Source organism: Ascaphus truei, chromosome 3 (assembly GCF_040206685.1).
Source record: "Ascaphus truei isolate aAscTru1 chromosome 3, aAscTru1.hap1, whole genome shotgun sequence".
NCBI lineage: Eukaryota > Metazoa > Chordata > Amphibia > Anura > Ascaphidae > Ascaphus > Ascaphus truei.
Window position 1 is genome coordinate 353,149,855 of NC_134485.1, and position 27,510 is coordinate 353,177,364.

The following is a 27,510-nucleotide window of genomic DNA, read 5'->3' on the forward strand; positions in this document are numbered from 1 at the left end:
GGCCTCACATTTGACTCTAGAATACTTTGGTATACAGAGGAGTTCATGGTCGACTCAATGACTGCAAGGTTCCCAGGTCCTGTGGCTGCAAAACATGCCCAAATTTCAGATTTCTAATCAGTTTGTAGCTCTGTGTGCAGCTCTCCCAGCTGAATCTTTGGCAACACATTTATGTATCTTTTGTAGATGCTCTGAGGAAGTCACATTATACTAATACTTTGTGGATCTATATGAGTACAGTTAATTGTGAGACCCAGCATACCTTGAGAAAGCGCTCTGTGAAGCGTGAAACGTTGGTAGGGCTCTCCATTGCCCTGTTTTTCCATGACCAATAAATAATCTTTTTATGGGATACGCACCCTCGTATCTACTTTTTTGATACCTTCAGTAGTGCTCTTCCAGTTTTTCTCCTTCTCTACTAGCCTACCCCTTGGACGGAAGCACACCTGGGGACCCCTCACCTTTGGATCGCATGGACTGTGCAGCACTCAGAGTGAGTCAATCGCTTGCTACATGTTTTCCTGTTCAGGACTTTATTTAGACAATTGGTACGTTATAGGGTGTTATTATGCTCAATCTTCCTGGTGTTATTGTTAACAACAGCGTCACTTATTAGTGAGCTTTCCATCCGGGACTGCAACCCAGTACCTCTCTTCTATCAAGTTTATGTTTAGGGGTCCCCCCTACAAGTATCTGGTTATTCATTCATTCATTTATCCTACTGTTGGGGTCTTTAGCATTACGCAGTCACATGGTCTACTTAAAAAGTGGGGAGGAGTGAGTTTAAACCCAGGGAGGAGGGGCCACCAACCTCCAAACAACTGATAACAGTTGAAAATGAAAATCAATGAACACACAATTCCAGCAAGCTCTAACCCCAGAACCCATCCACCATAACATAACTGTGTGGTGGATACTTATCCAAAGCTTCAAATTGCAAAGCCAGTATAACCAGCCTCACACTAATGAGACCCAAAAGGTCGAAACAGCTGTCTGTTGGTAGGTTTACTGGCTATGCATCTAGTCGGTGCTGAAAAGCTGTGCAATGCAGAAGAATAAGCTTATAGGGGACCATGTCAAAATGGATTTGAATCAAAAGGTGGCACTGTGTTCTCATTTGCATGTAATTTCGCAGAATCCCTTGCAGTGGAAACGCCGTGTGCTGGGTGATAATAGTGAAAGATAGTAATTCATTATCTGTCCCAGAGATTCAGCCGCAGGGTCCTCAACTCGATAGGCGCTGAGAGAATAAGTGATGAGAACAGAATGATGTAGGCGCAGACCAGGAGACAAAAAGAAGAAAAACAAACATAGGGTAGTATATCTATACAGTTGCAAAGAATCGATCTGTGATTGGTAACAAACTCACATTTTATAGCATAAAGGAATGCATTTCTCCAAACATATGTTGTAACTGGAATCAAAGATATTCTGTAATTCACCACCGCAATCTGGATATTTTTCGGTTCTGGCCGGAAGCCCCACTCCAGAACCGTCTATGTTGAGGCTGTATCTGGTGTTCTCTCCTGGGTATGCAGATTCATTGGCTTTGTGATCATGAGTCTCAAATAGGAGTGCTACTGAGCGTGGCCAAATGTATACAACAAAAGACAAAAATACCCAATGCTACATCCAATGTGATGAAATACATAGTTAAATACTTCAATGTTTATACCTGTGCAGGACAGATCTACCAAGACCATTCTGAACACTCTGCAGCTGGGAGCCTGGGGTGTACCTGATTCTTATGGTGACAGCACCTCCACCTGCAAGGGATCCCAACTTGGTGGGATGTGCCCCTTACAGGAACAATACGAATAATACACACACTCAAGTATATGCTAACAACCTTTACTGAACAGGATAATACTGGTACCATGTACTGTACCACACAGTAATATGGACCCAACCTGATGCCAACAGTGAATGTCCCCAAAGTACATTGGGTGCCAGGCACCAATACTTTGATGTCCCTTTTCCCAGCACTGCTCCCTGGACACTACCTGCTCTTCAGAGGTCCCTCTTCCGACTGGCGTGGCTTGCAGCACACCAAATGTATCTTTCTTGTTTCAGGGGATTGTGGCAGCCTCATTGGTTGTTGTGCACTGTAGTCCCTGACACAATGAGCCTTCCCCTATTTGCCTCTGCTTGCCCTTTCCTGCGCATGCGCAAAGCTCCTCACTGGCCACTGCACAAAGGGCATATCTCCGCATGCGCGCATGTAGCAAGATGGCGCCCCCGCTAGCCGGGTGCGCCGCGGACATCCGGCGACCCGGTCGCCTTGCCTGACAGCCTCCAATTCTCTTTGCCACTACCAGCGCTCGACGGGTGCACGCGCACTCCTCCGCCGGCAGCGGCGCACCCCCGCAGCACTCCCGAAGGTAAAGGGCCGAATGGGGGACCAGGGCTACATCGGTATGGGAATAAATTTGTTACCAGAGTTTAGCAGCCTTTTCTGGATCTGGGCCATAGTGTTACAATTCAACAAACATTCACAAATGTGTTTGCAGTCTGTTCCCTGGGCTTCTATCAATTTACGCGCATGCTTCAAGGCATCTGTTGAGCTCCCGCTACCTTTCAGCGCCTAATGGAGAAAACCATCAGCAACATGAACCCTCGGGAGTGCTTGCTTTACCTGGACGATATCATCATCTTTTGTAAAACCTTGGAGGAACATGAAGAACGGCTGCTTAAAGTGCTGGACCATCTGGGTTGAGCAGGCCTGATACTGTCCCTTGACAAGTGCCGATTCTGCCACACTTCGGTGACCTCTGTGGGACACATTGTGCCGCCAATGGGATCTCCACTGATCTGGCCAAAGTGGAAGCTGGGGTGAATTGGCCATGACCTGGGAACGTTATGGAACTACGCTCTTTCCTGGTTTTCTGTGGCTACTATCGCTGCTTTGTGGAGGGGTATTCAAGTAGAGCCAAACAGCTCAACAATCTCCTCAAAATATAACCAGAGGATACAGGGCAAAAGGCCACCTCTGCTCAACAACCGTTAGACGATAAATGGACGACTGACTGCGAAAGGGCCTTCCTGGGCCTGAAGAAAAGCTTACGGAGGCACCCGTCCTCACTTATGCAAATCCGGAGCACCCCTACATTCTTCATGTAGACGCAAGTCTCAATGGTCTAGGTGCAGTCCTGCACCAGAAGTATCTGGCTGGCCTCCGACCAGTGGCTTACGTCAGCCGCAGTCTGACCCCCAGCGAGCAAAATTATCCGGTATATAAGCTGGAGTTCCTCGCCCTCAAGTGAGCCATCGGGGATAAACTCCATGACTATCTTTATGGCGTCACTTTCGAAGTGAGGACGAATAACAAGCCGTTAACATACATATTAACCTCAGCCAAGTTGGATGCTACCGGCCACCAATGGCTGGCGGCTCTATCAAACTACCAGTTCACCCTGAAATAGAAAAACCAGGGCCTCTGAATATCGGAGCAGATGCCCTATCCCGAAGACCTGAACTGAGCACTGCTGTAGATGATGACCTCTGGGAGGAGATCCCTGGACCAGAAATGCGAGCTATGTGCAACACGGCAGCTATCATAAAAGATTGAGAAGGCCACTCTGAGTTGAGGGTCCCAGATTCCTTAGGATGTCACTCCAAGGCCATCCTTGCCATGTACTGTGACCCCGAAGGGATGAATGTCACCCAAGACAAGATCATTAGATGGAAGGATATGATAATATATCAGATGCAGGATCCAGTAGCCGGCATTATCCGACAGGCCATTCAGAAAAACAAGCCTGAAATCCTGAAACATGGTCGCCATACTCATGCGAGAAACGGATAAATTTGAGATCGATAACTGTTTACTCTATCGGGTGGTACAGTACCACAAGCACCCAGATAGAAAGCAACTGGTCCTGCCCCGGAACCCACAACATATGGTCCTGAAAGCTTTGCACGACAACCATGGCCACCTCGGCGTAGAAAAGACCCTCGGACTGTGGAACGACTGGTTCTTCTGGCCACAGATGAGAGAGGCCGTAGAACAGCACTGCCGCCGATGCTCCCGGTGCATCCAGCACAAGACCCTGCCTACTTGAGCCACACCAATGGCTCATTTGAAGAGTTCGGGCCCCATGGATTTAGTGTGCATGGATTTTCTGTGCATTGAACCCGACGCCCGAGGCATCGGCAACGTGTTGGTCATCACGAACCATTATACACGATACGCTCAAGCCTTCCACACCATAGACCAGAAGGCCATCACGGTGGCGAAGATCCTGTGGGAGCGATACTTCATCCATTATGGCCTGCCTAACCGCCTTCATTCAGATCAAGGCCGGGAGTTTGAGAGAAAATTAATCCGGGAGATACTCAAGCGCCTCAATATCACTAAGTCCCGAACAACCCTGTACCACCACGAGGAAGACGCTCTGCCGGAGCGATTTAACAGGACACTGTTAGACATGCTCGGTACCCTGAAAGGCGCAAGCATGTGGAGACCCTGGTACATGCGTACAACTGTACACGCCACGAGTCCACAGGATTCTCCCCATACTTCCTTATGTTTGGGCGAGAAGCCAAGCTGCCTGTGGATGTGCGGCTGCTGGAGTCAACAGATGGGATACACAACGCGATACATTTCAGATACGTGCAAAGACTCCAGGAAACTTTACAACAGGCTTATCAATTAGCCGATAAAGCGGCCGCTCACCTGAACGCCAATAACAAGAGGCGATGCGACCACCCGGACATTCAGCTTGGAGACGCAGTGCTTCTCCGCAACCTTGGAATTCCCGGGAAGCACAAATTGTCCGACTGTGTATTTGAGGTCGAGTGGCAGATGCCAGGCCTCCCGGTCTACTGCATAAAATACACAGACATCCAGGTAAGGGTCTGGCACCGCAACCACCTTCTCCCTATTCCGCAAGTGGGAGATGACAAGCCAGAAATACCGGCTACACCACTGGACGGTGAGCCAGAACAATCAGAAACTAACAAAGAGACTATAAATGAGACCACCAATGATCATACAGACAGTGAAGAACCCGTCAACGAGACTGTAGAGGATCCTATGGAGGTACCCTCTCAAAGGGGACCCCAAAGTCACAGAGATAGTACCTCCCAGAGGAGCTAGGGGTGAAGGGCCCTGACGCACAACGCCTACTAGGGATCCAAGAAATCCCTGTTTTGTGCCACAAAGAGACTTTTCAGAGACATTTGTACCCTCAATGGGAGAGGCTGAGCATCAGGACTATGTATATTACTCCTCAGAGGGAGTAGAACAAGAGCTTTGTTGAAGCCAAAGAATGAGGTACCCTCCAAACCGGGTAGCCTACGATTAATTTGGGGCACCCCACTGTGAGGCTCAGCAGTGGTCTCAGAGTAAGATACACTCCATTATTGTAATGTTCACTGAAATGTACAATTTAATGTAGAGCATTGCAATGTGTTAAGTTATATACCTGTACCGTATTTTTATTATATAATTCATCGTGTGTATACAGTAGTTATGTGTTACGCTGTTTGCAAGAGGGGTATTTTTCACCAGGGGGAGAGTGTAGCCCTTGTCCCCCATTCATCCCTTTACCTTCGGGAGCGCTGCGGGGGTGCGCGGCTGCCGGCGGAGTGCGCGTGTACCCGGCAAGCACCGGTAGTGGCGAAGAGAATTGCAGGCTATCAGGCAAGGCGACCGGGTCGCCGGAGGTCCGCGGCGCACCCGGCTAGCGGGGCCTCCATATTGCTACATGCGTGCATGCGGAGATATGCCCTGAGTGCGATGGCCGGTGAGGAGCTTTGCGCAGGAAAGGGCAAAGAGAGGCAAATAGGGGAAGGCTCATTGTGTCAGGGACTACATGTACCATGAGCCTTAGGAACAGACATCACGGGGTGAACAACAACCAATGAGGCTGCCAGAATCCCCTAAAACAAGAAAGATACATTTGGCGCGCTGCAAGCCACGCCAGTCGGAAGAGGGACCTCTGAAGAGAAGGTAGTGTCCAGGGAGAAGTGCTTCCCTGGACCAGGCCAGATCTTTCCCGTTAAGCCCCAGCTAGGCCCTGACTCACTGTAGTTTGTGGCTGCTATAGAGAAAGCCTATAGTTAGGGACCTTTCCCCAGTAGCTGCATATAGTCAGGTACAGCACCGGTGATACGCCACGCGGTGACTGCGGCCTGTGGTCTGGGACCAGACCACGTAAAGGTTATAGACGGTAAGGTGATATTATCCACACCGGAATTCACTCCACATGGAGGAGGACGCCATCGCAGACGACAACGTTGGATCAGACAGATCCTCTGTTCTTCTGCATCACCCGGATGCTGGAGCCCCGGGCAAGTACCCAACTAAGTGCACCAACACTACAAGGGATAGCGCTATCTCCGACACTTTGGGTGGGCCTTGACACTGGGAAATGGGACCAGTGTATTGGTGCCTGGCACCCAATGTACTTTGGGGACACTCACTGTTGGTATCAGGTTTGGGGCCTATATTACTCTGTGGTACAGGGTACCAATATTATCGTGTTCAGTAAAGGTTGTTAGCATATACTTGAGATTGTGTATTATTGGTATTGTACCTGTAAGGGGCTCATCCCACCAAGTTGGGATCCCTTGCAGGTGGAGGCGCTGTCACCATAAGAATCAGGTACACCCCAGGCTCCCATCGGCGAAGGTTCAGGCCTTCTGTGAGCCACAGGTAACGCACCACCCACACCGTAGCCACAATATCTCGCATGGGGGGGGGAGAGGGTTGTGCGCTACACTGATATGCATGGGAGTAAGAGAAAGCTTAGCACCCTTTTGTGGATCTGGGCCTATGAATTTCAACTGCAGACTACAAACAATGACAAATACAACATTAATACAATCAGATAACGTGCAGGTTGTAGCACTTGATTAATAAACTTTTACCTCAAGACTTAAGGCTTGATTCAATATTCAATGAAGATATTAAATTAGCCCCCTAGACTTCAATAAACACCTTAACTTTAATTTATAAATGAACAATCAGTAACATAAACTGGTATTTCTAATGGCAGGTGGCAGAAGACCTGGGTCCTGTAAAGATAGAAGAAATGATGATCTATTCTGAGCCCCGTTTGGCGCACAGCATAGGTAAGTCTTAATCCTTATGCATCCTGTTGAACAATATTTATGAAATTCAGGCAGGGCCGCAAACAGATTTCCCGGGCCCCAGGACTACAGTTCTGACCGCCCCTCCCCCCAAAAAAACCTTCCGATACCCCAATGCAAAAAAAAATCCAACAACCAAATGTATACAACCTCCCCCACCCCCCAAATACAAACAAAAAACCCACCTAACCAATCCATATAAAAACAATACATTTAACCCCCCATACACACACACACACACACACACACGCACGCACGCACACACACACACACACACACTCACACACACACACACACAACAATAGATATACAAAATAAGCAATACATATACAAAAAAAGCAATACATATAAAACCCACCCAAATACATCTAAAAAAGACCCCAATGCATCAAAAAAAAAATACCCCAATACATCTACAAAAGATCCCAATACATATAAAAAAAAACAACCCTCCCCAATACATATAAAAAAATACCTCAACACATATAAAAATACCCCCAAGCCCCCCAATACATATAAAAATTTCCCCAAGCCCCCTAATAAATATAACAATACCCCCAAGACCCCAATACATATAAAAATACCCCAAAGCCCCCCAATACATATACAAATACCCCCAAGCCCCCCAATACATATAACAATACCCCCAAGCCCCCAATACATATAACAATACCCCCAATACATATAAAAAAATCCCCCGAGCCCCCCAATACATATAAAAATACAGACTTACCTTGGGTCAAGCCAGGCCCAGTGTCTGTGAGGGTCCGCTGGCTGGGGATACTTGGCCTGCGTTGCATATTTACCCCGACCTCTGGCAAGACCCTGCTGCCGGTCGTGGCCGGACCCCGACTCTCGCTGCTTGGAGGACCTTTCCTCTCTCTGTCTCACGCCACCGAGCTTCCACTGCCGGCACGCACCGGGGCTCTGACGCGCACTGGCAGTGGAAGCTCATCGGCCTGGGAGAGAGACAGGAAAGGTCCTGCCGGCAGCTAAGAGCCGGGGCCCGGCCGCAACCGGCAACAGGGCTTGGCCAGAAGTCGGGGGAAATTTGCAGCGCCGGACGGCTGGGCCCCCCAGCCAGCGGGCCCGGGACACCAGCCCCAACTGTCCCACCCTCTCGGCGGCCCTGAATTCAGGAGCATGCCTTAGATCACGGGTGCTCAAACTTTTCAGTCTGCACTCTCCACCTGTTCGCGCCCCCCTCACCTTGTCTCGGGCATCACGTAACCCCGTGGTGGCATTTGACGCTACGTTGCCATGGCGGCGTGTCACTGAATACAAGGTAAGGGAAGTTCCAGAGGCCTCACACGATCCCCCTCTATTAATTTAAATGCCTTTGGGGGACAGCGCGGGCCCTCTGTAACTACCGTGCCCCCTGGAATATCTTGCCCCCCCTTGTTTGCACACCCTTTTGTTTTCAGAGTGGCAGGGATAAAAAGGCAATGTCTTAGGGGGGGGGGGATTAATGCAAGGACGTATAAGACCTATCCATTATGAATTCTTATATTGAGCTGGTATATGTGGGCAGTAGTAAACACAAATATCTGCTGACCATCAAACAGTACATTTTGATTAATATATCCCTGATACAATACAGCAAAGTCATTAATGCTCCCAATTACTCACTTCTCTTTGCAATCTTTCTTCTCCACTCTCCCTATTTTATCTCCATCCTTACCATATTTTCCCCTATCGCAGCCTACATAATCTACACCATTTCCCAATTTTTCCTACCTCTTACCTATTGTTCACCATCCCTTGCTTATTTCCTCTATGATCTGTAGAAATAGGGCCCCATGCATACAGTACACAGCAGATAGGAGAGAGGCCATCAGTCAGAAGTATCCTGCAGTTTATTCCTGTGGGCTAGAATGATAGAATTTCTGCAGTTATGTCCGGATTCTCCTTCTTGTGCCTATTAGTTCAGACAGAGCTCAAGTGATGGAGAGGAAAGATTAATCCACATGGACTAGTAGTTTTACTGTGATCTGGCCCATAACCATGGGTTGCCAGGTGTCCGGTAATTCAGATGCCTGCTGTCCGGTATAAAATCGGATGTGTCTGATATTACCATTTTTGCGGTGGCAAGCGTGAGGGCGGCGGTCGGATGCGGCGGGAAGCGCGAGGGCGGCAAGCGCAGCTGGAAGAGCTGGCCTGGAACTGACTGAGGCAAGGGCGGGCCGCGGTTCGCGGACAGTGGCCGGGGGCAGTCAGAGTCAGGTCAGGAGCACTCGTGAGTGACATCATGTGCAGTGCTGCTGTCCCTGATTGGAAAAGAGGATGGCAAATCAGAGGACATCAGGGGTGGAGCCCACAACCCGTCGGCTCAGAGACAGATTCCCGAGAAGTCTGAGTCCTTGTGTTTTATTAAGTCTGAGTCCTGCCAGGAAATAAGGTAAGGACAACATGTTGGGGATTGGGGGGAATGATGATGTTGGGGCCAGCCTGGGGAGATGATGATGATATGGGGGGGATAAAATGATGATGGGAGCCAGACTGGGGAGATTATGATGATGGGAGCCAGGATGAGCTGAGGTGATGATGGGGGCCTCCCTGGGGCAATTAGATGTTGATGGGGGGGCCAGGATGAGATGATTATGGGGGGAGGTGGGGGGATATTTGTTATGTATTGGGGAGGTGGGGATATTTGTAAATGTATTCGGGGGGCGTGGGGGTATTTTTTATATGTATTGGGGAGGTGGGTATTTGTTATATGTATTCGGGGGGCGTGGGGGTATTTTTTATATGTATTCGGGGGCGTGGGGGTCGCATCTTTTACCATTGTATCCAGCATTTTTGGACAAGCCACCTGGCAACCCATAAGTAGAAGGCAAAAAACAAACCAAGGTTTTGCCTTCAACAGGTATTGTTCTTTGTAATGCAATATGTTTCCATTCTGTTTTTTTGCTCTAGTTTTGCCCTAATTTTGACTTTGAGATTATTTGCTGATTTAACACTGTCAAAAATGTTGTTGGTTGAGCAAAGGTCAACAATCATTGAAAAGATGATTATAGCACCTGCAAACTAAAAAGCATTGACTGCATTTCAGTGTGATAATATATCTTAAGGCTATGTATTGTGCATTTATTATTTACATATACCGTGTACTGTATGTGTCTGTCTTCTTGATTACCTTGCAATACACACAATCTTCATTGGTAATATATTTGGTACATCACACACCTATAAGCTTCTTGTGCAATATTTGAATATTTTTTACTTGCATAAGTAGAAGAAATTATCACACAATTCCTATGTCTAAATTTCTTCTAAATGAGCTGGGCAAAAAAAAAGTATGATAAAAGGAACAAAGGGCACAACGGATTTAGAATATCCAAACTCATTTATTGAGCCAACACAATGTTTCGACCGTACTGGTCTTTATCAAGTGACATAGTGGCATGACTGCCACTATGTCATTTGATAAAGACCAGTACGGTCGAAACGTTGTGTTGGCTCAATAAATGAGTTTGGATATTCTAAATCCGTTGTGCCCTTTGTTCCTTTTATCATCTATCCAGGACTGATCACAGGCTTTCGTACAAACATTGGAGCACCGGTAACTGTATCTATTTTGTTTACAATTTAAGGAGTGCAGCATTTTCCCTATCTGTCAAAAAAGAAGTATGACACGCTTAGGAGAGTGTGCCTCTAAAGTACAAAATCCACACTAATAACCTCAAATGTATTAACATTACTGCAAAATTACCTTACTTATGTGCGTGTATTTTTGTGTGTACAGTATGTACAAATGTGATCAGCACCCTTGTCAAGAATAACAGTGACATCACATGCAAAATCTGTGTAAAAAATAGTGATTTGTTGGAATACCAGTGTAACCAATGCCATATTCCATACAGTAGATGTGTATTTCTTCTAATTAATATACAATTGAAGTCCTCTACATTAGATACAGTATGTGCAAATGTCTTCAAATTTGTTTTGCAAAATTTTTGCAGTTTTAATTTCAATTCTTCAGTGAGATTTTCGCAAAAAAATTCACATTGATGAGGAATACACGAAAATAAATTTAAGAGCACCATTTTCATCAGATTGCAGTAAAAGGTAAGTATCCTAACCCACACGCCTAACTGGAATGATCCCACATGCTTCAGTGAAGATGCAAACGCAGACTTGTGTCCAGAAGAATGGTGTGTCTATAATAAGGGTCAGGTCCTGAATAATATCAGTGTGGATATATTATGTGACTCACGTGACCTTTCGGAGTCCAAAATAGAAATCCTGTTGTCCTGAGGTACCCGGTGTGCAATTCGCTGAAGGTAGAACTGGAAATAACGAGAAAAACGGAGCACTACTCAGTGCAAGAGGTCAGAGAGATGCGTATCCTAATAGTGATAAAAATATATCACATTTATTGGATCATGGAATAAAGGCGATAGGCCCAAACCAACATGTTTCAAGCATGTTTCATTTTAGCGAAAACTACAGTAAATGTCAGTATATAAACGGACCACGTGACCTTGCACATGGACTTTTAATGTTTGCTCAATTCTTTTTGCACTAATTTCACCTGATCTGTGAACCTCTGAACATTGTGCTCATCTTAACTCTCCATACCCATTTTTGGGTGGCACACACATTTTCTCGTCCATGGAAGGGCATTGATATATGGATGAAAGAATGTATTTGTCCCACCCGCAAATGAAAATGGTGAGAAATGAACTTGTGTATACAGTATGCGGAGAGATACTGGCCCACATTTACACAGCTATATAAGACATCTTCCTGACACAGAAGATAACTTATGTGAATGGGCCATAAGGGGTCTTCTCGGGCCGGAACTTGTCTTATGGAATGCACAGCATAGCATAGCAAGTTTGGGCCAAGAATTCTAAATGAATTATTTGTAAAATATCAATTACCTCTTTATATTCTTAGGAAAAATAAATCGAAAAAATATTGTGAAAAAGCGCTAAAGTGTCTACAGTTAAATAAATAAGTTTTTAAACAGTGATAAACTCTTATATAAGAATAGGCTGCCTGGTAACTACTGCCCTGTACAGACAGAATCAGAACAAACAACAAAATAACCTGGCGCCAAATAATGTCCAATAGTGATAGGTCTTGAGATCTTCAGTGGATATGCACAAGTGCTTGCAGATCATGAAACGAGAAAAACAGAGAAGGGATAAAACAGCGTAAAACTGCTGGGTAACGTCAGCCTACACTAAAGACAAAACATACACACTCTTAGTGACTGACTATAAAATAAATTTAATAAAAATAATGAACTATGTCAATAAAACAAAGACCACAGAACTGACAATGGAGGACAGCTGGTCATCCGAAGTTGGTAAAATCAAAACCCTATGTAGCCAGGTCACCTTTTTCCCCCTTCGACCTCCCAGGGAGCCTCCGTGGCCACGGACGCTGTCGGGTACTGCCAGAGGCCAGCGGCAGACCCGCCGGCCATTCCGGAGGGTGGGGGCCGAGGAGGGAGCTCGCCGGAGTGCAGGAGACCTCCGGCGGCTCTCGCATAGGGCGCCGCCATGTTGCGCCGGTTTGCGCATGCGCAGTGAGTCCCCGGCGGCCCGAGATAGTCGTGCATGCGCAGAAGATCGCGCGAGAGTACGGACAGGGATAGAAAGGTTGCGGCGGCCATTAAGGGTTTGTGTAGGCAGAGGGAAGGCACGCACGCGGCCCCAATGTTATTATAGGTGCCCCGGGACTACAATTCCCATAGTGCCTAGCGAGGGAGGCACCAGGTGCCTCATAGGGGCCAATAGGGCTGCAGGACTGCCAGGAGAAGTGGATACATTTGGCGGGCTGGCAGCTACGTGTCAGTCAGAGCAAGGAGGCAGACAAGGGAAGGAGGTAGGGTACAGGAGAGAGGGATCCCCGGTACTAGGCCAGCACCCCCTTGGCCCAAGATAGCTCTGAGTTACCCTATGATAGGAGTGTTGCCAGGGACTGCCCTAGAGTAAGGGACCCTGTCACTCAGGTTAGTCAGTTGTTAGTGGGAGTCAGGACTGGGAACAGTTAGGGGAGTAAGCAGGCTATTAACCCCTTAGGTCCCAGATAGGTCTCAACCCCCAAATGGTGGTACTACAGGGACAGGCCCTAGGTGAGGGTACCTGTCACGTTAGTGCCTAGTGTAGTTAGGGACTCAGCGGATGCTGCGGTTCGAGTGACGGAGTTCGGACCCACGTTGGGGTCCACAGAGACTGTTCCAGAGTGGGACCGCCCTAGCGGTCCGCACGTGCAGGAGTTCGGTTGAAGGAGTCATCGCCGACTGAGCCTTTGCGAAGACTGCTGACCCGAGCATCGGAGTGCTCGGCAGGTATCAAATATATATATGTGCACCACCGGGCCCTTAGCGTAATTAGTGACTGCGCAGTCACCCATTGACTCTCTGTAAGAGTAAGGGACATTGGGTGGGGTTCTTTGGACACTGGGTGGGATCACCTAGTGTTGGGGAAGCGTCCTGCGGGATGTCGCAGTAAGTGTCTCCTCTAGAGAGGGACACCGGTTATGTAAGACAGTTGGTATTATGATGTCATGATGTGTTATCTTATGTTCCTAATGTTCCTTAGTAAATAGTATTAGTTATTATATATCCCTGTGTGTGTGTATTGATTAGTAGTGATTGTCCTGCGAGGAACCACTCCCCCTCTGGTGGGAGCCATCGCAGGTGGAGGCGCTGCATTGTGTAAGTGAATACCCATAGTGTTGTGTTATGCCCCAGGTTCCCCGTGGCGGAAGCTCAGCCCTCCTGCGAGCCAACAGGTAATGCACCACACCGATGGTAACATTGTATGTTCCCTTGCACCCCACACCATATCTGCGATTGGGGGGGGGAAAACCCGTTACACCTACTTACAAGAAGCAGGGTGACAACAAGCGAAGGTGGATAGAGGTAAGTGTCCAACAGGCATCAGGAAAAGTTCCAACAGAGCTCTACTCTGTGACGCTGGTGCTGTCACCGGAATAGCCTGATGCCAATCACAGGGAAGTGCCGGTGGGGGAAGCAGGCTCACTGGAGTACTCACGACAACACCGCGTGGAGCTACTCCTCCTCCCTCACTCCTCTCCTCCTCTCCGCCTGGCTTTTGATTTTACCAACTCCGGATGAGCAGCCGTCCTCCATTGTCAGTTCTGTGGTCTTTGTTTTATTGACATAGTTCATTATTTTTATTACATTTATTTTATAGTCAGTCACTAAGAGTGTGTATGTTTTGTCTTTAGTGTAGGCTGACGTTACCCAGCAGTTTTACGCTATGTTTTGTCCCTTCTCTGTTTTTCTCGTTTCATGATCTGCAAGCACTTCTGCATATCCACTGAAGATCTCAGGACCTATCACTATTGGACATTATTTGGCGCCAGGTTATTTTGTTGTTTGTTAGGAAAAATAAATGTTTTTTTTAAAGTTTCACAAATGAGTGTGCACAGTTAGCAGTACACACATACAATTGTGATTTACCTATGATATTCTTCTCTTGAATAATAACAGATTCTGCAAACTGTGACGTCTCGTCTTTGCACCTCAGTACTGATCAAAAAGTAAGAAACAAATATTCTCTTTGATTTCTTTATCAATGTTAACAATGAGGAAAAAAACAGCTGTATAATTAACAATTTGTATATTTCTCCATCTGGGTACAATTAATATGCAATGTTGTGCTTATTATCAATTTGTATTCATTTGTTTGACATGAAAAACGTCATAATAAAAAGGGGAAGGTTTTCTAAGATTCAAAATGTTAATTAAGTCGTATTTTCTACAGTGGATGTCTGAAACAAAAGTGGTCTTTGAACAAGAATGCAGTGTTACTATACAACTCAGTAAGATAGTGCCTGTGATACTTTTTAATGGACCAACATATCAATCTTTCAAGGTTATGTTGTGCATAAGCTTTAGAGACTGTAGAAACACCTTTATCAGAGACCTCAGATTACATCTAATGGCGACCTCTCCAGTCTCTCATCAATAGTAAAAAGTTGTCTTGGGCATATGTTGTTCCATTAAAAGGTACACACAGCCCCTGTATGCTCAGAACCAAAATCCACCACAATATATGTGTGTGTGTGTGTCAACAGGAGCACTACTAGGATTGTGACCTCATGTATAGAACAAAGGCAAGAACGCCTAGTGCTACATCTAACTTGACAAATTATATAGTTAAATACTTAATTGTTTATCTTCGCATAAGCAAGGGTCATTTAGGTAAATTCTTTGGCCAAAGTATTTTAAGCCTAAAACCGCGTCACGGTATGGCCCATCTGTGGGTCCTTATGAAAAATGGTGAATGCTGCACACCAAATAAGAATAAATGTACAGTAATTACCGGTGATCCTGCGTCTGGATAAGAGCCTGCAGCTGATCCAACAGTACAAGAGGAGAGGATACGTGGGCACAACGGATTTCCAAATGATCTTATTTATTTAGCCAAACAGAAACACAACGTTTCGACCATAGGATAACGTTGGAGCTAGGGCTCGGCTCCAGCACTACAGATCGTGAGTTAGATGTAAACAAAGGACTGGATTGGATTATAATGACTGTCATGATCGGGGTATAAGGGGTTAATGGGATCTGTGTATATGTTGATCTGCATCCTCCTGCTTCAGCAGAATTGCCCCAGGTCTGAGCTGTATTCCCCCAGCAGTCTGTGTTATATTCCTGTATGTGTAGAAATCATGTCGGGAGGGAAAGGGTTAACCATATTGTGTATATGTTGATCTGCATCCCCCTGCTTCAGTAGAATTAATTGCTATGTTATGTATTAACATGGAGAGAGGGTTAACTGTGTATTTGTCATAATGTAAACCCCATAGAACCATATCTCTGTATGTGTTTGTGCTACAAGTCTGAAATTTGGATATGCTTTCCTATGCAACTAACGCAGGTTGCATAGATATTGTTAATCTGATTTAAAATATGGGAGAAATAGTTATGTTATCACTGTTTTTACTATAACTTTAGATATGTTTGGAGGCTCGCCAAATGGCCCCTTTGATATGTAATTGTACAATCAAAGGAGGCCACTTGAAAGGCTTCATTGCATATGCAGCCAGGTCCCACAACTAGGTGATAACCATTTCACCTGTCAAAAGTGACACCCTACATGAATGACCCCTGCCCCATAAGCATTTTTGCTAGACAGGATGGCAACGAAGGCATCATGTCATAGTTTTTTATAAATGGGCTGGCCAAGTAGCCACAGGGGAGGGTTGTATTAATGAGGAGCTGGGTAAACCCAGCTTTTGCGTTACCTGGCAACCTGTGATTGGGTCAAGATTTGTCTTCACCAATAACTGAACTGCCATGGTAGGAATGGGGGTCTGCGTCTATATAGTTGCGTGCACCCCTTATTCCTGTGTTGGTTGCTTGTTGCTGTCGTTTTGTCGTGCTTGTTGTGACCTATAACAACTAAGGAGCTGTAATTCGGCTGAATATCTCCTTGTCCAACCTCAGTAAGTGTAAATATTTCTGTAATGTTATTTGCTTGATGTATTGTCTATTCTGCTCATAGGAAATAAACTCATTCAGTTTACTATATCCTAGTCTTGTTCAATCTGGCCCGGTTATTGTATATATGTGCTGTTCTCTCGTGACATGTATATATAAAAAATGGTCGCAGCGGTGGGATACAGATTGAACCTGTGTTTGCAGTTTAATGCGAGACTCTGCAACACAGTGGTAGCCGCGTAGATTGCGAGCTCCTATGACTAGTGATATCAGACAAATACGTTTTGCAAGATATAACAAGAAATATTACACTGTTTCCCTGTATTCACCCCTGAGCCCTTCATCCCATCATGCGTGATCGGGCTGAGCAGTACCATGCTTGGACTAGAATCCAGGTAGTGGAGCGATGTGACGCTTATGGACTGCCGGCGGGACACAAGAGCAAAACACAGTTGGAGCTGGACATATTGGCTCATGAAGCCCAGATGACCCCACCGTTAATGAAGGGGGACCACCTGAATATTGGTGGCTTGACATCAGTGGAGGCAGAGAGACTGGCTGTTACAATTGCCGGACTTGCCATCCCTGAGCTCCTAGCTTTCCTGGCTGTATTGGGAGAGGGAGCTACGCACGCAGAACGTCTCCAGCTGCTGGCCCTGGTGAAGGCCACTCCAGCACAGCGTATCCAGATACTGGACCAGCTGGTGGGAAAAGCCTCCTACTTTCCCCTTGTAACAGAGGAGTTCAAGCAGGAGAGGCTGGCAGAGGAGTGTGTAACCAGCAGAGCCTTGGTGAGCAACGCAGCAGTCCCCAGAGAGGTAGCCATTCCGGCTAGGGGGGACCAGTCTGCACCTCAGCGGATTTCCAAACATACAGTGGGTAGCAACACGCCCTATACTGGGGAGTTCAAGCTTGAGATAAGATGCCATCATTGCCACAAGGTGGGCCACATCCGGCCACATTGCCCAGACCGTGAGCGGTCTGGGGGACCCCATCAGGGGCAACGTTCACAAGCTGCTAAGGGGTCAGGTGCCCGTGCCTGGCTTACCCCCACAGAGGATGCAAGCCCATCCGTGGAAACAACCCCCAGAGGGACGTCCCACGGAGAACCTGTCCTTGTCTCCCCCGTGCCAGCCACAGTGAGCAGAGGATGTCCAAGTGCATCAGTCGAGATGCAGCCTGCTGATGTCCTGAGCAGGCACCCATGGAGGGTTACCTTTGGTGACCGGCAAGCAGGGAGCTTGCCAGATTTGTGTGCTGCTGTTATTCTGGTGCGGCCAGAAGATTTTCTCCCGGGCACCGGGGTGCAAAGAACCATGCCTGATGGAGGGCTGCGGTCAATCCAGGGTGCCCAGATCATTTTGGATGGGTGTGCCAATCATGGCATGAGGGAGGTGGGGGTTTTGTCCAGGGTAACTGCTGAGGTGCGCCTTAGCAATAACCTGGAGCTTGTGATCTGTATGTTTGCTGCGGAATTGCCTGCTGTTGCGGCGATTCCTAGGAGCCTGTCATCAGGAATCACAGCAGAATCAACCTCTGTCCCCCTGCATTTGGGACCAACGGTTCCAGTGGCCTCTGCGGAGACCAGACAGGTAAGCCAGACAAAGTCGCAGACTGATACTGACTTATTGTTCCCTTTACCTGTTCCTGTTCCCCCTGACTTAGAGACTAAAGGTGGGGGGATAGTGTTAGGAGCAGACTTTAGGGATGCGGTGCGAGCTGACCTCAGCTTAGAAGGTAGGAGACTGCGGGCGTCCGCGTCTTGGGGTCAGGCCACTGGTTGTGGCACTGGTGAGGGGTCAGGCCACTGGTTGTGGCACTGCGGGCTCTGGATGAGGGAGCCATAATCTACCAGGTTAGACCGAGTCTAGACAGGTAGAGGAGAGCTAGTGGTAGCCAGGGAGGTGAGGCAGCAGTTAGAGCAGTTAGCCTTTCCAATTGCCCTGGCTGAGCGTCAGGGGGTTTCTTGGACTAGAGCCCCGCTGTTGCAGCCTTGCTCTGAGCTGGAGGCATCAGGGGCGGTAGCAGAGTTCTGCCATCCCAGTGAGGCCTGTCAGCCAGGGGGTAAGGCGGGTGCTTCTGCACAGATACCCCTGAGTTTGTCCCTGGTAATGGGGAAACCTCTGCATGGGGTTGGGCAGGCACAGTTAGTCACCTTGGCTAGGATAGGATTGCCTAGGGGGGGCTGAGTGAGCTAGTGGTAGCCGGGGAGGTGAGGCAGCAGTTAGAGCCTTCCCCATTCCACTGGCGGGGCATCAGGGGGTCTCTCGGACTAGAGCCCAGCTGTTGCAGCCTTGCTCTGAGCTGGAGGCATCAGGGGCGGTAGCAGAGTTCTGCCACCTCAGTGATGCCTGTTGGCCAGTGGGTAAGGCGGGTGCTTGTGTACAGGTATCCCTGGTCTCGTTCCTGGTAATGGGGAAGCTGGGGCAGGGAGAAGTGCATGCACAGGTAGTTCCCTTGGCTAGGTTAGAATTGCCTAGGGGGGGGCTGAGTAAGGTAGGGCTGTGGGTATGTAGGCAGCCAGGAGCAGTAGCCAGAGGTATCTGCAGAAGGATAGGGCAGCATAGTGAAGGAGATGTTGAGGTATGTAGGGATATACCTGCAGGAAGGGGCTGGATGCAGTCAGCCCAAGGATTTACAGGCAGCCACAGGGCAAGCGCAGAGGGGGTCCCTACTAGCTAGGATTGCGACTCCAATTTTGACTGACTTGACTCAGGGGCGACGGTCTGTGCTGCCTGTCTGGTTTCCTGCCTGGGGAGGGCGCTCCCAAACTCTGAAGCTGGCCCTGGCCAGTGAACCCCCTGGGGTGTATGTGAAGTGCACCCTATTTCACGAGTAGTGGCTTATGCCACCTGGGGAAATGCCACCCTGCCGCGGTGGGGCTGGCCTCTACAAGACTCAGACTTTACCATCCACCCTAAGAGGAGCAGAGGGCATAGCCCTGTTAATGGCGTTGCGCGGCAAAAGAACCCCTCTGACTGTGAATCCTCAAAAGCTGCCATGGCCCAGGCTGAGGTATCTGGCCCAGTGGGCACCGTTTGAGGAGGGGAGGTGTCATGATTGGGGTATGAGGGGTTAATGGGATCTGTGTATATGTTGATCTGAATCCCCCTGCTTCAGCAGAACTGCCCCAGGTCTGAGCTGTATTCCCCCAGCAGTCTGTGTTATATTCCTGTATGTGTAGAAATCATGTCGGGAGGGAAAGGGTTAACCATATTGTGTATATGTTGATTTGCATCCCCCTGCTTCAGTAGAATTGATATGTTATGTATTAACATGGAGAGAGGGTTAACTGTGTATTTGTCATAATGTAAACCCCATAGAACCATATCTCTGTATGTGTTTGTGCTACAAGTCTGAAATTTGGATATGCTTTCCTATGCAACGAACACAGGTTGCATAGATATTGTTAATCTGATTTAAAATATGGGAGAAATAGTTATGTTATCACTGTTTTTACTATAACTTTGGATATAAGTTTGGAAGCTCGCTAAATGGCCCCTTTGATATGTAATTGTACAATCAAAGGAGGCCACTTGAAAGGCTTCATTGCATATGCAGCCAGGTCCCACAACTAGGTGATAACCATTTCACCTGTCAAAATTGACACCCTACATGAAAGACCCCTGCCCCATAAGCATTTTTGCTAGACAGGATGGCAACGAAGGCATCATGTCATAGTTTTTTATAAATGGGCTGGTCAAGTAGCCACAGGGGAGGGTTGTATTAATGAGGAGCTGGGTAAACCCAGCTTTTTGCGTTACCTGGCAAACTGTGATTGGGTCAAGATTTGTCTTCACCAATAACTGAACTGCCATGGTAGGAATGGGTGTCTGCTTCTTTATAGTTGCGTGCACCCCTTATTCCTGTGTTGGTTGCTTGTTGCTGTCGTTTTGTCATGCTTGTTGTGACCTATAACAACTAATGAGCTGCTATTCGGCTGAATATCTCCTTGTCCAACCTCAGTAAGTGTAAATATTTCTGTAATGTTATTTGCTTGATGTATTGTCTGCTCTGCTCTTAGGAAATAAACTCATCCAGTTTACTATATCCTAGTCTTGTTCAATCTGGCCCGGTTATTGTATATATGTGCTGTTCTCTCGTGACAATGACACTCCACCCCCATGGGTTCCCGCCCCCTTCTCTTCCCCTCATTCATCATTATGTACATCACGTGAGGGCAGCAGCATTGGAGGAGTTGCTACTGACTATGATGCAGCAAAGAAGGAACGTCTAATCACAGCTGTTTGAGATCAATGATAATGAACACAGGGTGTTGTGGGTTGGTGAGGGGTAGTTAAAGACTCATTATTTACTTTATTCACTATGCCATTATACCTCACTTGAAAAAGACCTTATGGTCGAAACGTTGTGTTTCTGTTTGGCTAAATAAATTAGATCATTTGGAAATCCGTTGTGCCCCCTCGTATCCTCTCTTCTCCTTCTGTAGGTCCTAACACTGCTGTACCTGCAAAAAGCTCTCTTAACCTCTCTAATAGAGTGATCACTGTCTTTATAGGCTGGTCATTCCCAGGTGCTTAGCAAGTGTTTGGTCATTTTAGTTGAAAAAGCAATTTGGAGGTTTAGTGAACCCCTCATCCCTTGTTTCCAACTCACCCATTCCACCTTTTTAATTACAGTTCTTGCTATAAGCACCTATGAATGACCAGTCTATAAAGACAGCTCTCCTTTCATTAGAGAGGTTATGAGAGCTTAGTGCAAGTACAGCAGTGTTAAGACCTACAGATGGGCCCTACCATGAAGTGGTTGTAGGCGTAAAATAGTTTGGCCAAAGAATTGTACTAAATGACCTTTGCTTATGAGAAGATAAACAGATAAGTATTTAACTATATAATTTGTCAAGTTGGCTGTAGCAGTAGACCTTTTTGTCTTTGGTTCCATTAAAAGGTATCACAAGTCACAGCCTGCAAAGTATCTTCCTCTTTTTGGGACCAGTATGGCTAGTAGCACTATACTACTCTAAAAGTCCTAAATCAGACTTATGACAACTCAGTCAACATACTGTACCTAGTTTTTCAGAATAAGGAGAACTGAATGGTGTGGTTAATAATCACACAAACCAGAATCTTTTTAGAAAAAGTATTTTATTCTCCGATTAAGGTCCTTCTGTGCCAGAAAAAGGCATGGAACTGTTGTGGTGGCAAATTTACTGGGCAGCCTTTTCCAATAAAAGTTGACACAGCACCAAACATGAAGAGGCTCAGTCAGCATCACATGGAGAGGGAGCCCCTCCCCTTAAATATAATTGGTAGTTATCCTAAGTAGACAACTGTCTGTGTGATTTCCTATAGCTGAACATGTCCCTGCACATTTTGCACAATGTACGTAGCTACACAGAGTTGCAGGAATTCCTGCCCTCTCTCTGCTATTCAGTGTATGGGGTCTGTATACTGTAGTTGCACCACACCTCTTTAGATTATTTTTTTAATGCTTGGCGAAGCCGTCCATTGCTAGTAATGCGAGCAAACACAGTTTAAAATGTAAAAAAATCAAAAAGGATAGACACAAGAAGAATGAAGCCAGGTAAAATGTCATTATTTCAGATAAGTAAGTGGGGAGGAAGAAGGCTCTACCTACTTACAGGTACTGTAGGACAAATGGTCTCTATCTGCAGATCATCTTATAGATATCTATGCCCTGAAACCTTTCTCTTCCTATGCAATGCATTGTAGGCTGTCTTGGGAGCAAACAGGTTACATTTTAAATTCTTAGGAGTAGTATCGAATTGGAGTCATAAATATAGATGAAGAACTATTTCAGAAAGCTTCCTCACATGTGTTATTTTTGATTTTACTTCCTCACAAAGTAGTCTTTTCTTTGCAGTGTCATGTTTTAAGTATAGAAGTGATTCTGATTCTCTAATCTAGATTGAACTTTTTATTGAATACAAGAAGATTCAAAAACAGATATCCAGTTCAGGAGATGGTGGCTTTGAAGCAGGTAGGTCCACCTGATGGTCCTTATGTATTTTAACCCTTTCAGTGCCAGAGTGCTACCCCTTGGGCAAGTCACAGCCATGTAATTGCTCCTCTGCCACCAATGGGTGAACGGAAGAAGAGGTCCCTCCTCTTCCGTTCAGATCGCGTTCACTGAACGTGATGTACCTTAGAAAATGAGCAAACACTGAGTACATGATGATCGCCTGGGTGCTGGCCCCCAGAATGTCCATAGTCAAGCAGTTAAACGTAAAGCAACTCAGGATTACAGGAGCCACTTTATAGGTAATGTATAATAAGCTTGTACAGGTTATTTAGATACAGTCTGATGTACTTCCCAATTGAATAGTTATAACCAGTTTGGAGAGAGCTATGACACGTGTGCATTTATTGAAATATTCTGTGGTGTCTGAAGTTTGTCCTTTCGACTGTTCTTTAGTATGACTTCTTCCTTAACTGTAACCAATGTGGTTTACATTATCCAAAAGATGAAATAACATTATATATTACAGTAGCTGAGAAACTGTGTGAAGTTTTCTACACAGAATATTTGCATACAAGACATTTTTAATTTTAGTTTCACACAATTTTTATTTCTCTAGTTTTTTATTATTTATTCTTTTTTTTCTACGGAGTTCAGCCAAATATATTTTTTAACAAACCCATCTATTTCGTTGAGTAACAAGCCGCCTGCCGATTGTCCTTCCTTTTACAGGAACACTAGTTATTTATAGATTTTTCTATGTGAGACTGTAAGATCACAGAAGCCTCTTCTACTGAGGTAACAGTGCGGTATAACAAGGGAAGGAGGGATATAATCACATTTACGTGTTTATTATGTATCTATAGAGGGGTAGAGATTTTCGAGATATACACACTAACTTTCTCTCTTAAAGCAGCGCGTGTGCTGATCACCATTTTTTTAATCTTATTATTTTATTTTAAGAGATCACTTTGTACCCTTTACAAAGCCGTTTTATTTTTTTTAAACTGATGCTTTGAGAAACAAGCTTTTAAAATATTAAGTGTTCGGTAGATAAAATGAAGTTTCCTCAGAGCTCATTGCTGTCTAAAGGTTACCATTGTAAAATCTAAAGATAGAAATGAAGACTAAATTAAACAGAGTAGGTTTCTGTTACCTGCCTTCAATTTTATTGCTTCAGTTTTGTAGTGTATCATGGCAAATGTCTGTTTCTCAACAAAGTAATAAAAAAATAAAAATTCCCAACTGATGTATATTTTTATAAGCGTTATATTTTTGTTTGCATTTGGTTAAGGTCCCGCAAAGACATTCTGGAACATGTGCAAAGAGAAGAACTGTCTGGAGGATTTGCTATTGCAAATTAAGTGTACCTTAAAATCAGTCTCACACAAGATACTTAGTGGGAATGCTGTGGACCAAGGTATGTGAAACTTAACATGACGATGCATACATGCGATACAGAGTTTAATGCTGTTCTGCGCAATGAGGCTTCAGCAACTAAAAGGCTAAGGAACATTGAGACGTTTGTACTATTTAAGCCAGAGCAGCTCTGTACATTAAAGATAAAGGATATCTACTCTTGTGTTCTAGGCTATATGCCAATCAGCATGTAATGCTTATAATGTCTTACACTTATGTGTGAAAAGTAGGAGTATTATGCTTTGGAGCATTAAGCGCTATCCTTGTTCAAGGCTACTGGTTTCTAACCACTGCCAAGAAAATTACTGCCCTGGAGGTTCTTTGCAAAACATGAAAGTATTATTTTAAGTGGAGAGTATTAATGTATCTGCACTAACAGGTTAAGTGCTCATTGCCCGCTGTCCTCATTGTATCTGTGTGTAATACACAGAACAATGCTCGACAAAACACTCCTGGAAGGACAATAATACATTGTCAAGCAGTAAGCAGTGAGCTTCAGGAGGACTCACAGTTCATGTGTTGTCAGTGCGTATCTGGTCCCTCCAGAAGAAAGTATAGACAAAAAGACAAAGAGTAGAAGTGCTTGTGTATGACTTTGTGTCAGTGTTATAATGCTAGTTTATAGGTAAACTGATATCTTCTGTTTTTTACAGACTATGAACAAGCATTTGCATTTCTGTCGGGAAGCAGATGTCTTGATAGAGTGGTGTTAGAAGAAAAACACGGTAAAAATACCTTTACATGTATTTTCCAGGATCTTGTAGGTTACGCTTAAAACATAGACTTTGATGGAAGATAAAACCACTTGACCCACCTTGTCTGCCCATCTTTTGTAAAATCTTGCACTCTATTTGATCCTTGGGTTTCTTTCATATCGAGGATAGGCTTATTTCTAACTGAACCATGTTTGAATTCCCTTACTGTATTAATCTCTACCACATCTGCTGGGACGCTATTCCATGAATCCACTACCCTTTCCATGAATAAGTACTTCCTCACATATCCCCAAAGCCCACCACCCACCAGCGTCAGAGCATGTCCTCTTGTTTTAGCGCTCCTCTTTCTCTGAAATATGATGCACTCCTACTGAACCGCTTTTTATATTTTAAAGTGTCAATGATATCCTCCTCTCTCTCAAGCTGTATATATTGAGGTTCCATAAGCTTTACTGGAAAGTTTTATGCTGTAGACCAGTGGTTCCCAACTCCAGTCCTCAATAACCCACAACAGGTCAGGTTGGTGATATTCCTGCTTGAGAACAGTTGGCTCAAGTCATTTTAACAGAACCACTTGGGCTGAAGCAGGGATATCTTTAAAACCTGACCTGTTTTGGTTCTTGAGGACTGGAGTTGGGAAACACGGATATAGACCATGCACCATTTTTGTAGCCCTTTTTATTTTTTTACAATCTATACTTTACTTATGTCCTTTTGGAGATATGGTCTCCAGATCTGAACACAGTATACTAGGTGAGGTACTAATAACGTACAAAATGGCATCACTAACTCTCTCTGACTGCTGTTAACAACTTTCCCTCTAGCATGCTGCTGGCTTTCCCCATGGCTTTGTTACATTGTTTGCCTACTATGAAGTCAGGAAATTATGACTCCCAGGTTGCTTTCATCTATAGCAGTTGACATTATAGTGACATTATTCCCCAACATATTTGCCTCCTCTGATCACCCCCCACCAGACCCCATTGATCACTGGAGCAGAGGGCGATCCCTATCAGACACGTGCACTGTCTTCATGTAGCGTCTGTGACCTTCAGAAGCTGCCTGTGGCACTGGCTCAGCCCTGGGGTTGAAAAGGTCTGAGCCAGCACCCCACTTCGCGTATTTGTGGGAATAGGCCAGTGAGAATTAGATTGTGACTGCAAGAGGGCTCCTCAGCTATGTGTAAATGTGCACGTGAGTTACATAATTTAATTGGCATATTTAGCGTATCTCCCCATGTGGAGTATAGGTTAATCTATTTGGAGGTATACAAGTCAATGGGCCTCTCATACATTAGTCTCACTCTCTCCTCTCTCCCCTTCTCGAAAAAGACTTTAGTGGTCTGGAGAAACACCACTTTTAAGTGAGATTCAATAGCATATTAGTATTTCCTGGTATTAACCTTAATGGTGCTTAGTAAATATTTAAAAGCGATTTTAGTTTTTTTAATTACTGTATTAACATACTATAAGAAATAGCTCACTGAATGATGATGTAACATTATACTAGAAATCAATACGCTGTCTCTCTTTTTCTTAGCCATCCAAAACAAGATTCAAGCTCTTGAAGAGGAGAAACAAGAACTGGGCGTGGCAAAGACATTGCTGGAGCATTTATTATGCCAACCTCAGTGATCGATCACACACGCACCTTTTATTTATATGTTGCAAACATATTCTGCAGCGCAGTACAATGAGGGGTTAAGAACAAAACATAAAATACACATAACTTAAAACTTAATTAAATAACACGGAAAGAGGTCCCTGCTCCAAGAAGCTTACAATATAAAAGGAATGGGAGAGTATTGCTTATTGCAACGTTCTTTTATCTGGTCTACCTGACTCGCACATCTCTCCCTTACAAACCATTCAAATGTTGCTGGAATCATTTCCTTTTCTTCAAGGCGCATATCTGCTTCGGACCTCCTGAACACTCTCTGCTGGCTTCCTATTAATCTCTGTATAAACTAGAAAATGATTCTCCTTTTCTTTAAAGCTCTACACATCTCCATATATCTCTACTCTGACCTCCCGCTACACCTCTACCCCTCTCTTACGCTCAACCCAAGGTTGTCTCACCGTTGCACCATTTATCTCTACTGCCTTATCCAGTCTTAAAGAAAACAAATATTCAAACCCTGAACTTCTCCCTTTTTGGTGTATGCAGCTAGGAAAATAGTTGCATCTTTATTTTTTTATAACTCAAATTTTATTGAAGTTTACCACCATACCGCAGGGGAGCAGAGGCAGAGACGGAGGAAGACGGAGAGTCTTGGGATGGTGAGCCAGCTGGCTGATGATATCCTCCTGTACACTTAAGTGTGACATGCCCGTTTTTATTCAATATATTGTGAGTGCATTTTTTACCTAAGATAAAAGTTTTTTTATACCTTGGTTGATCTGCGCTATGCAAGTTTGTCTTCTCTCTTTTAATTGGGACATACCCACCTGAGTACCTGAACTGCCGTGACGATTGCCACACTCAAACATTCACCACTGACTGATTGTCAACACTGCTGATATTATGCTTACATTTTGTAAGTAGCCATTTCTCAGGAGCCAAGATTCAAAGAAACCCTTTTCCCATTGCACTTAGATCTGTTTTTGTTTCTTCCCTATGCTCCCCCTGGATATCGTATCTACTGCTGCTTACTTTGGGGAGGAGTGAAGACTACCCTTTCCAGTGGGTCTGAGCAGGGGGTGATACTGTATATATTTCATATTGATATCACATATTCACTTTGTGTTGCTTGATTGTTTTATTTACTTATTAGAAGTATTTATCAGTTTTTTCACTTTATATATAGTGAATACCCTTTTGTATCTGTTTGCACCTTTTTTCACTTTACCACTATACCACCATACAACATGACATAACTTTTCATTCATATGAAACACAAATGTTATA

The 27,510-nt window shown here is 45.3% G+C and overlaps 1 protein-coding gene across 3 annotated transcripts in view; it reads left to right on the plus strand.

Moving 5' to 3' along the window:
* PHF11 (PHD finger protein 11) overlaps window positions 1-26,996 on the plus strand; it is a 175,048-nt gene extending 148,052 nt beyond the window's left edge. For 2 of the 3 annotated variants that reach the window (XM_075591937.1, XM_075591939.1), the window contains 7 exons: window positions 423-493; window positions 7,002-7,077; window positions 14,570-14,619; window positions 22,417-22,489; window positions 23,763-23,888; window positions 24,541-24,612; window positions 26,143-26,996. In XM_075591937.1, coding sequence (XP_075448052.1) covers window positions 423-493; window positions 7,002-7,077; window positions 14,570-14,619; window positions 22,417-22,489; window positions 23,763-23,888; window positions 24,541-24,612; window positions 26,143-26,237 — 563 coding nt within the window. In that variant the 3' untranslated portion in view covers window positions 26,238-26,996. The remainder of the gene's footprint in view (window positions 1-422; window positions 494-7,001; window positions 7,078-14,569; window positions 14,620-22,416; window positions 22,490-23,762; window positions 23,889-24,540; window positions 24,613-26,142) is intronic. The other variant, XM_075591938.1, reaches the window with a different exon arrangement.
* Window positions 26,997-27,510: the final 514 nt, after the last annotated feature.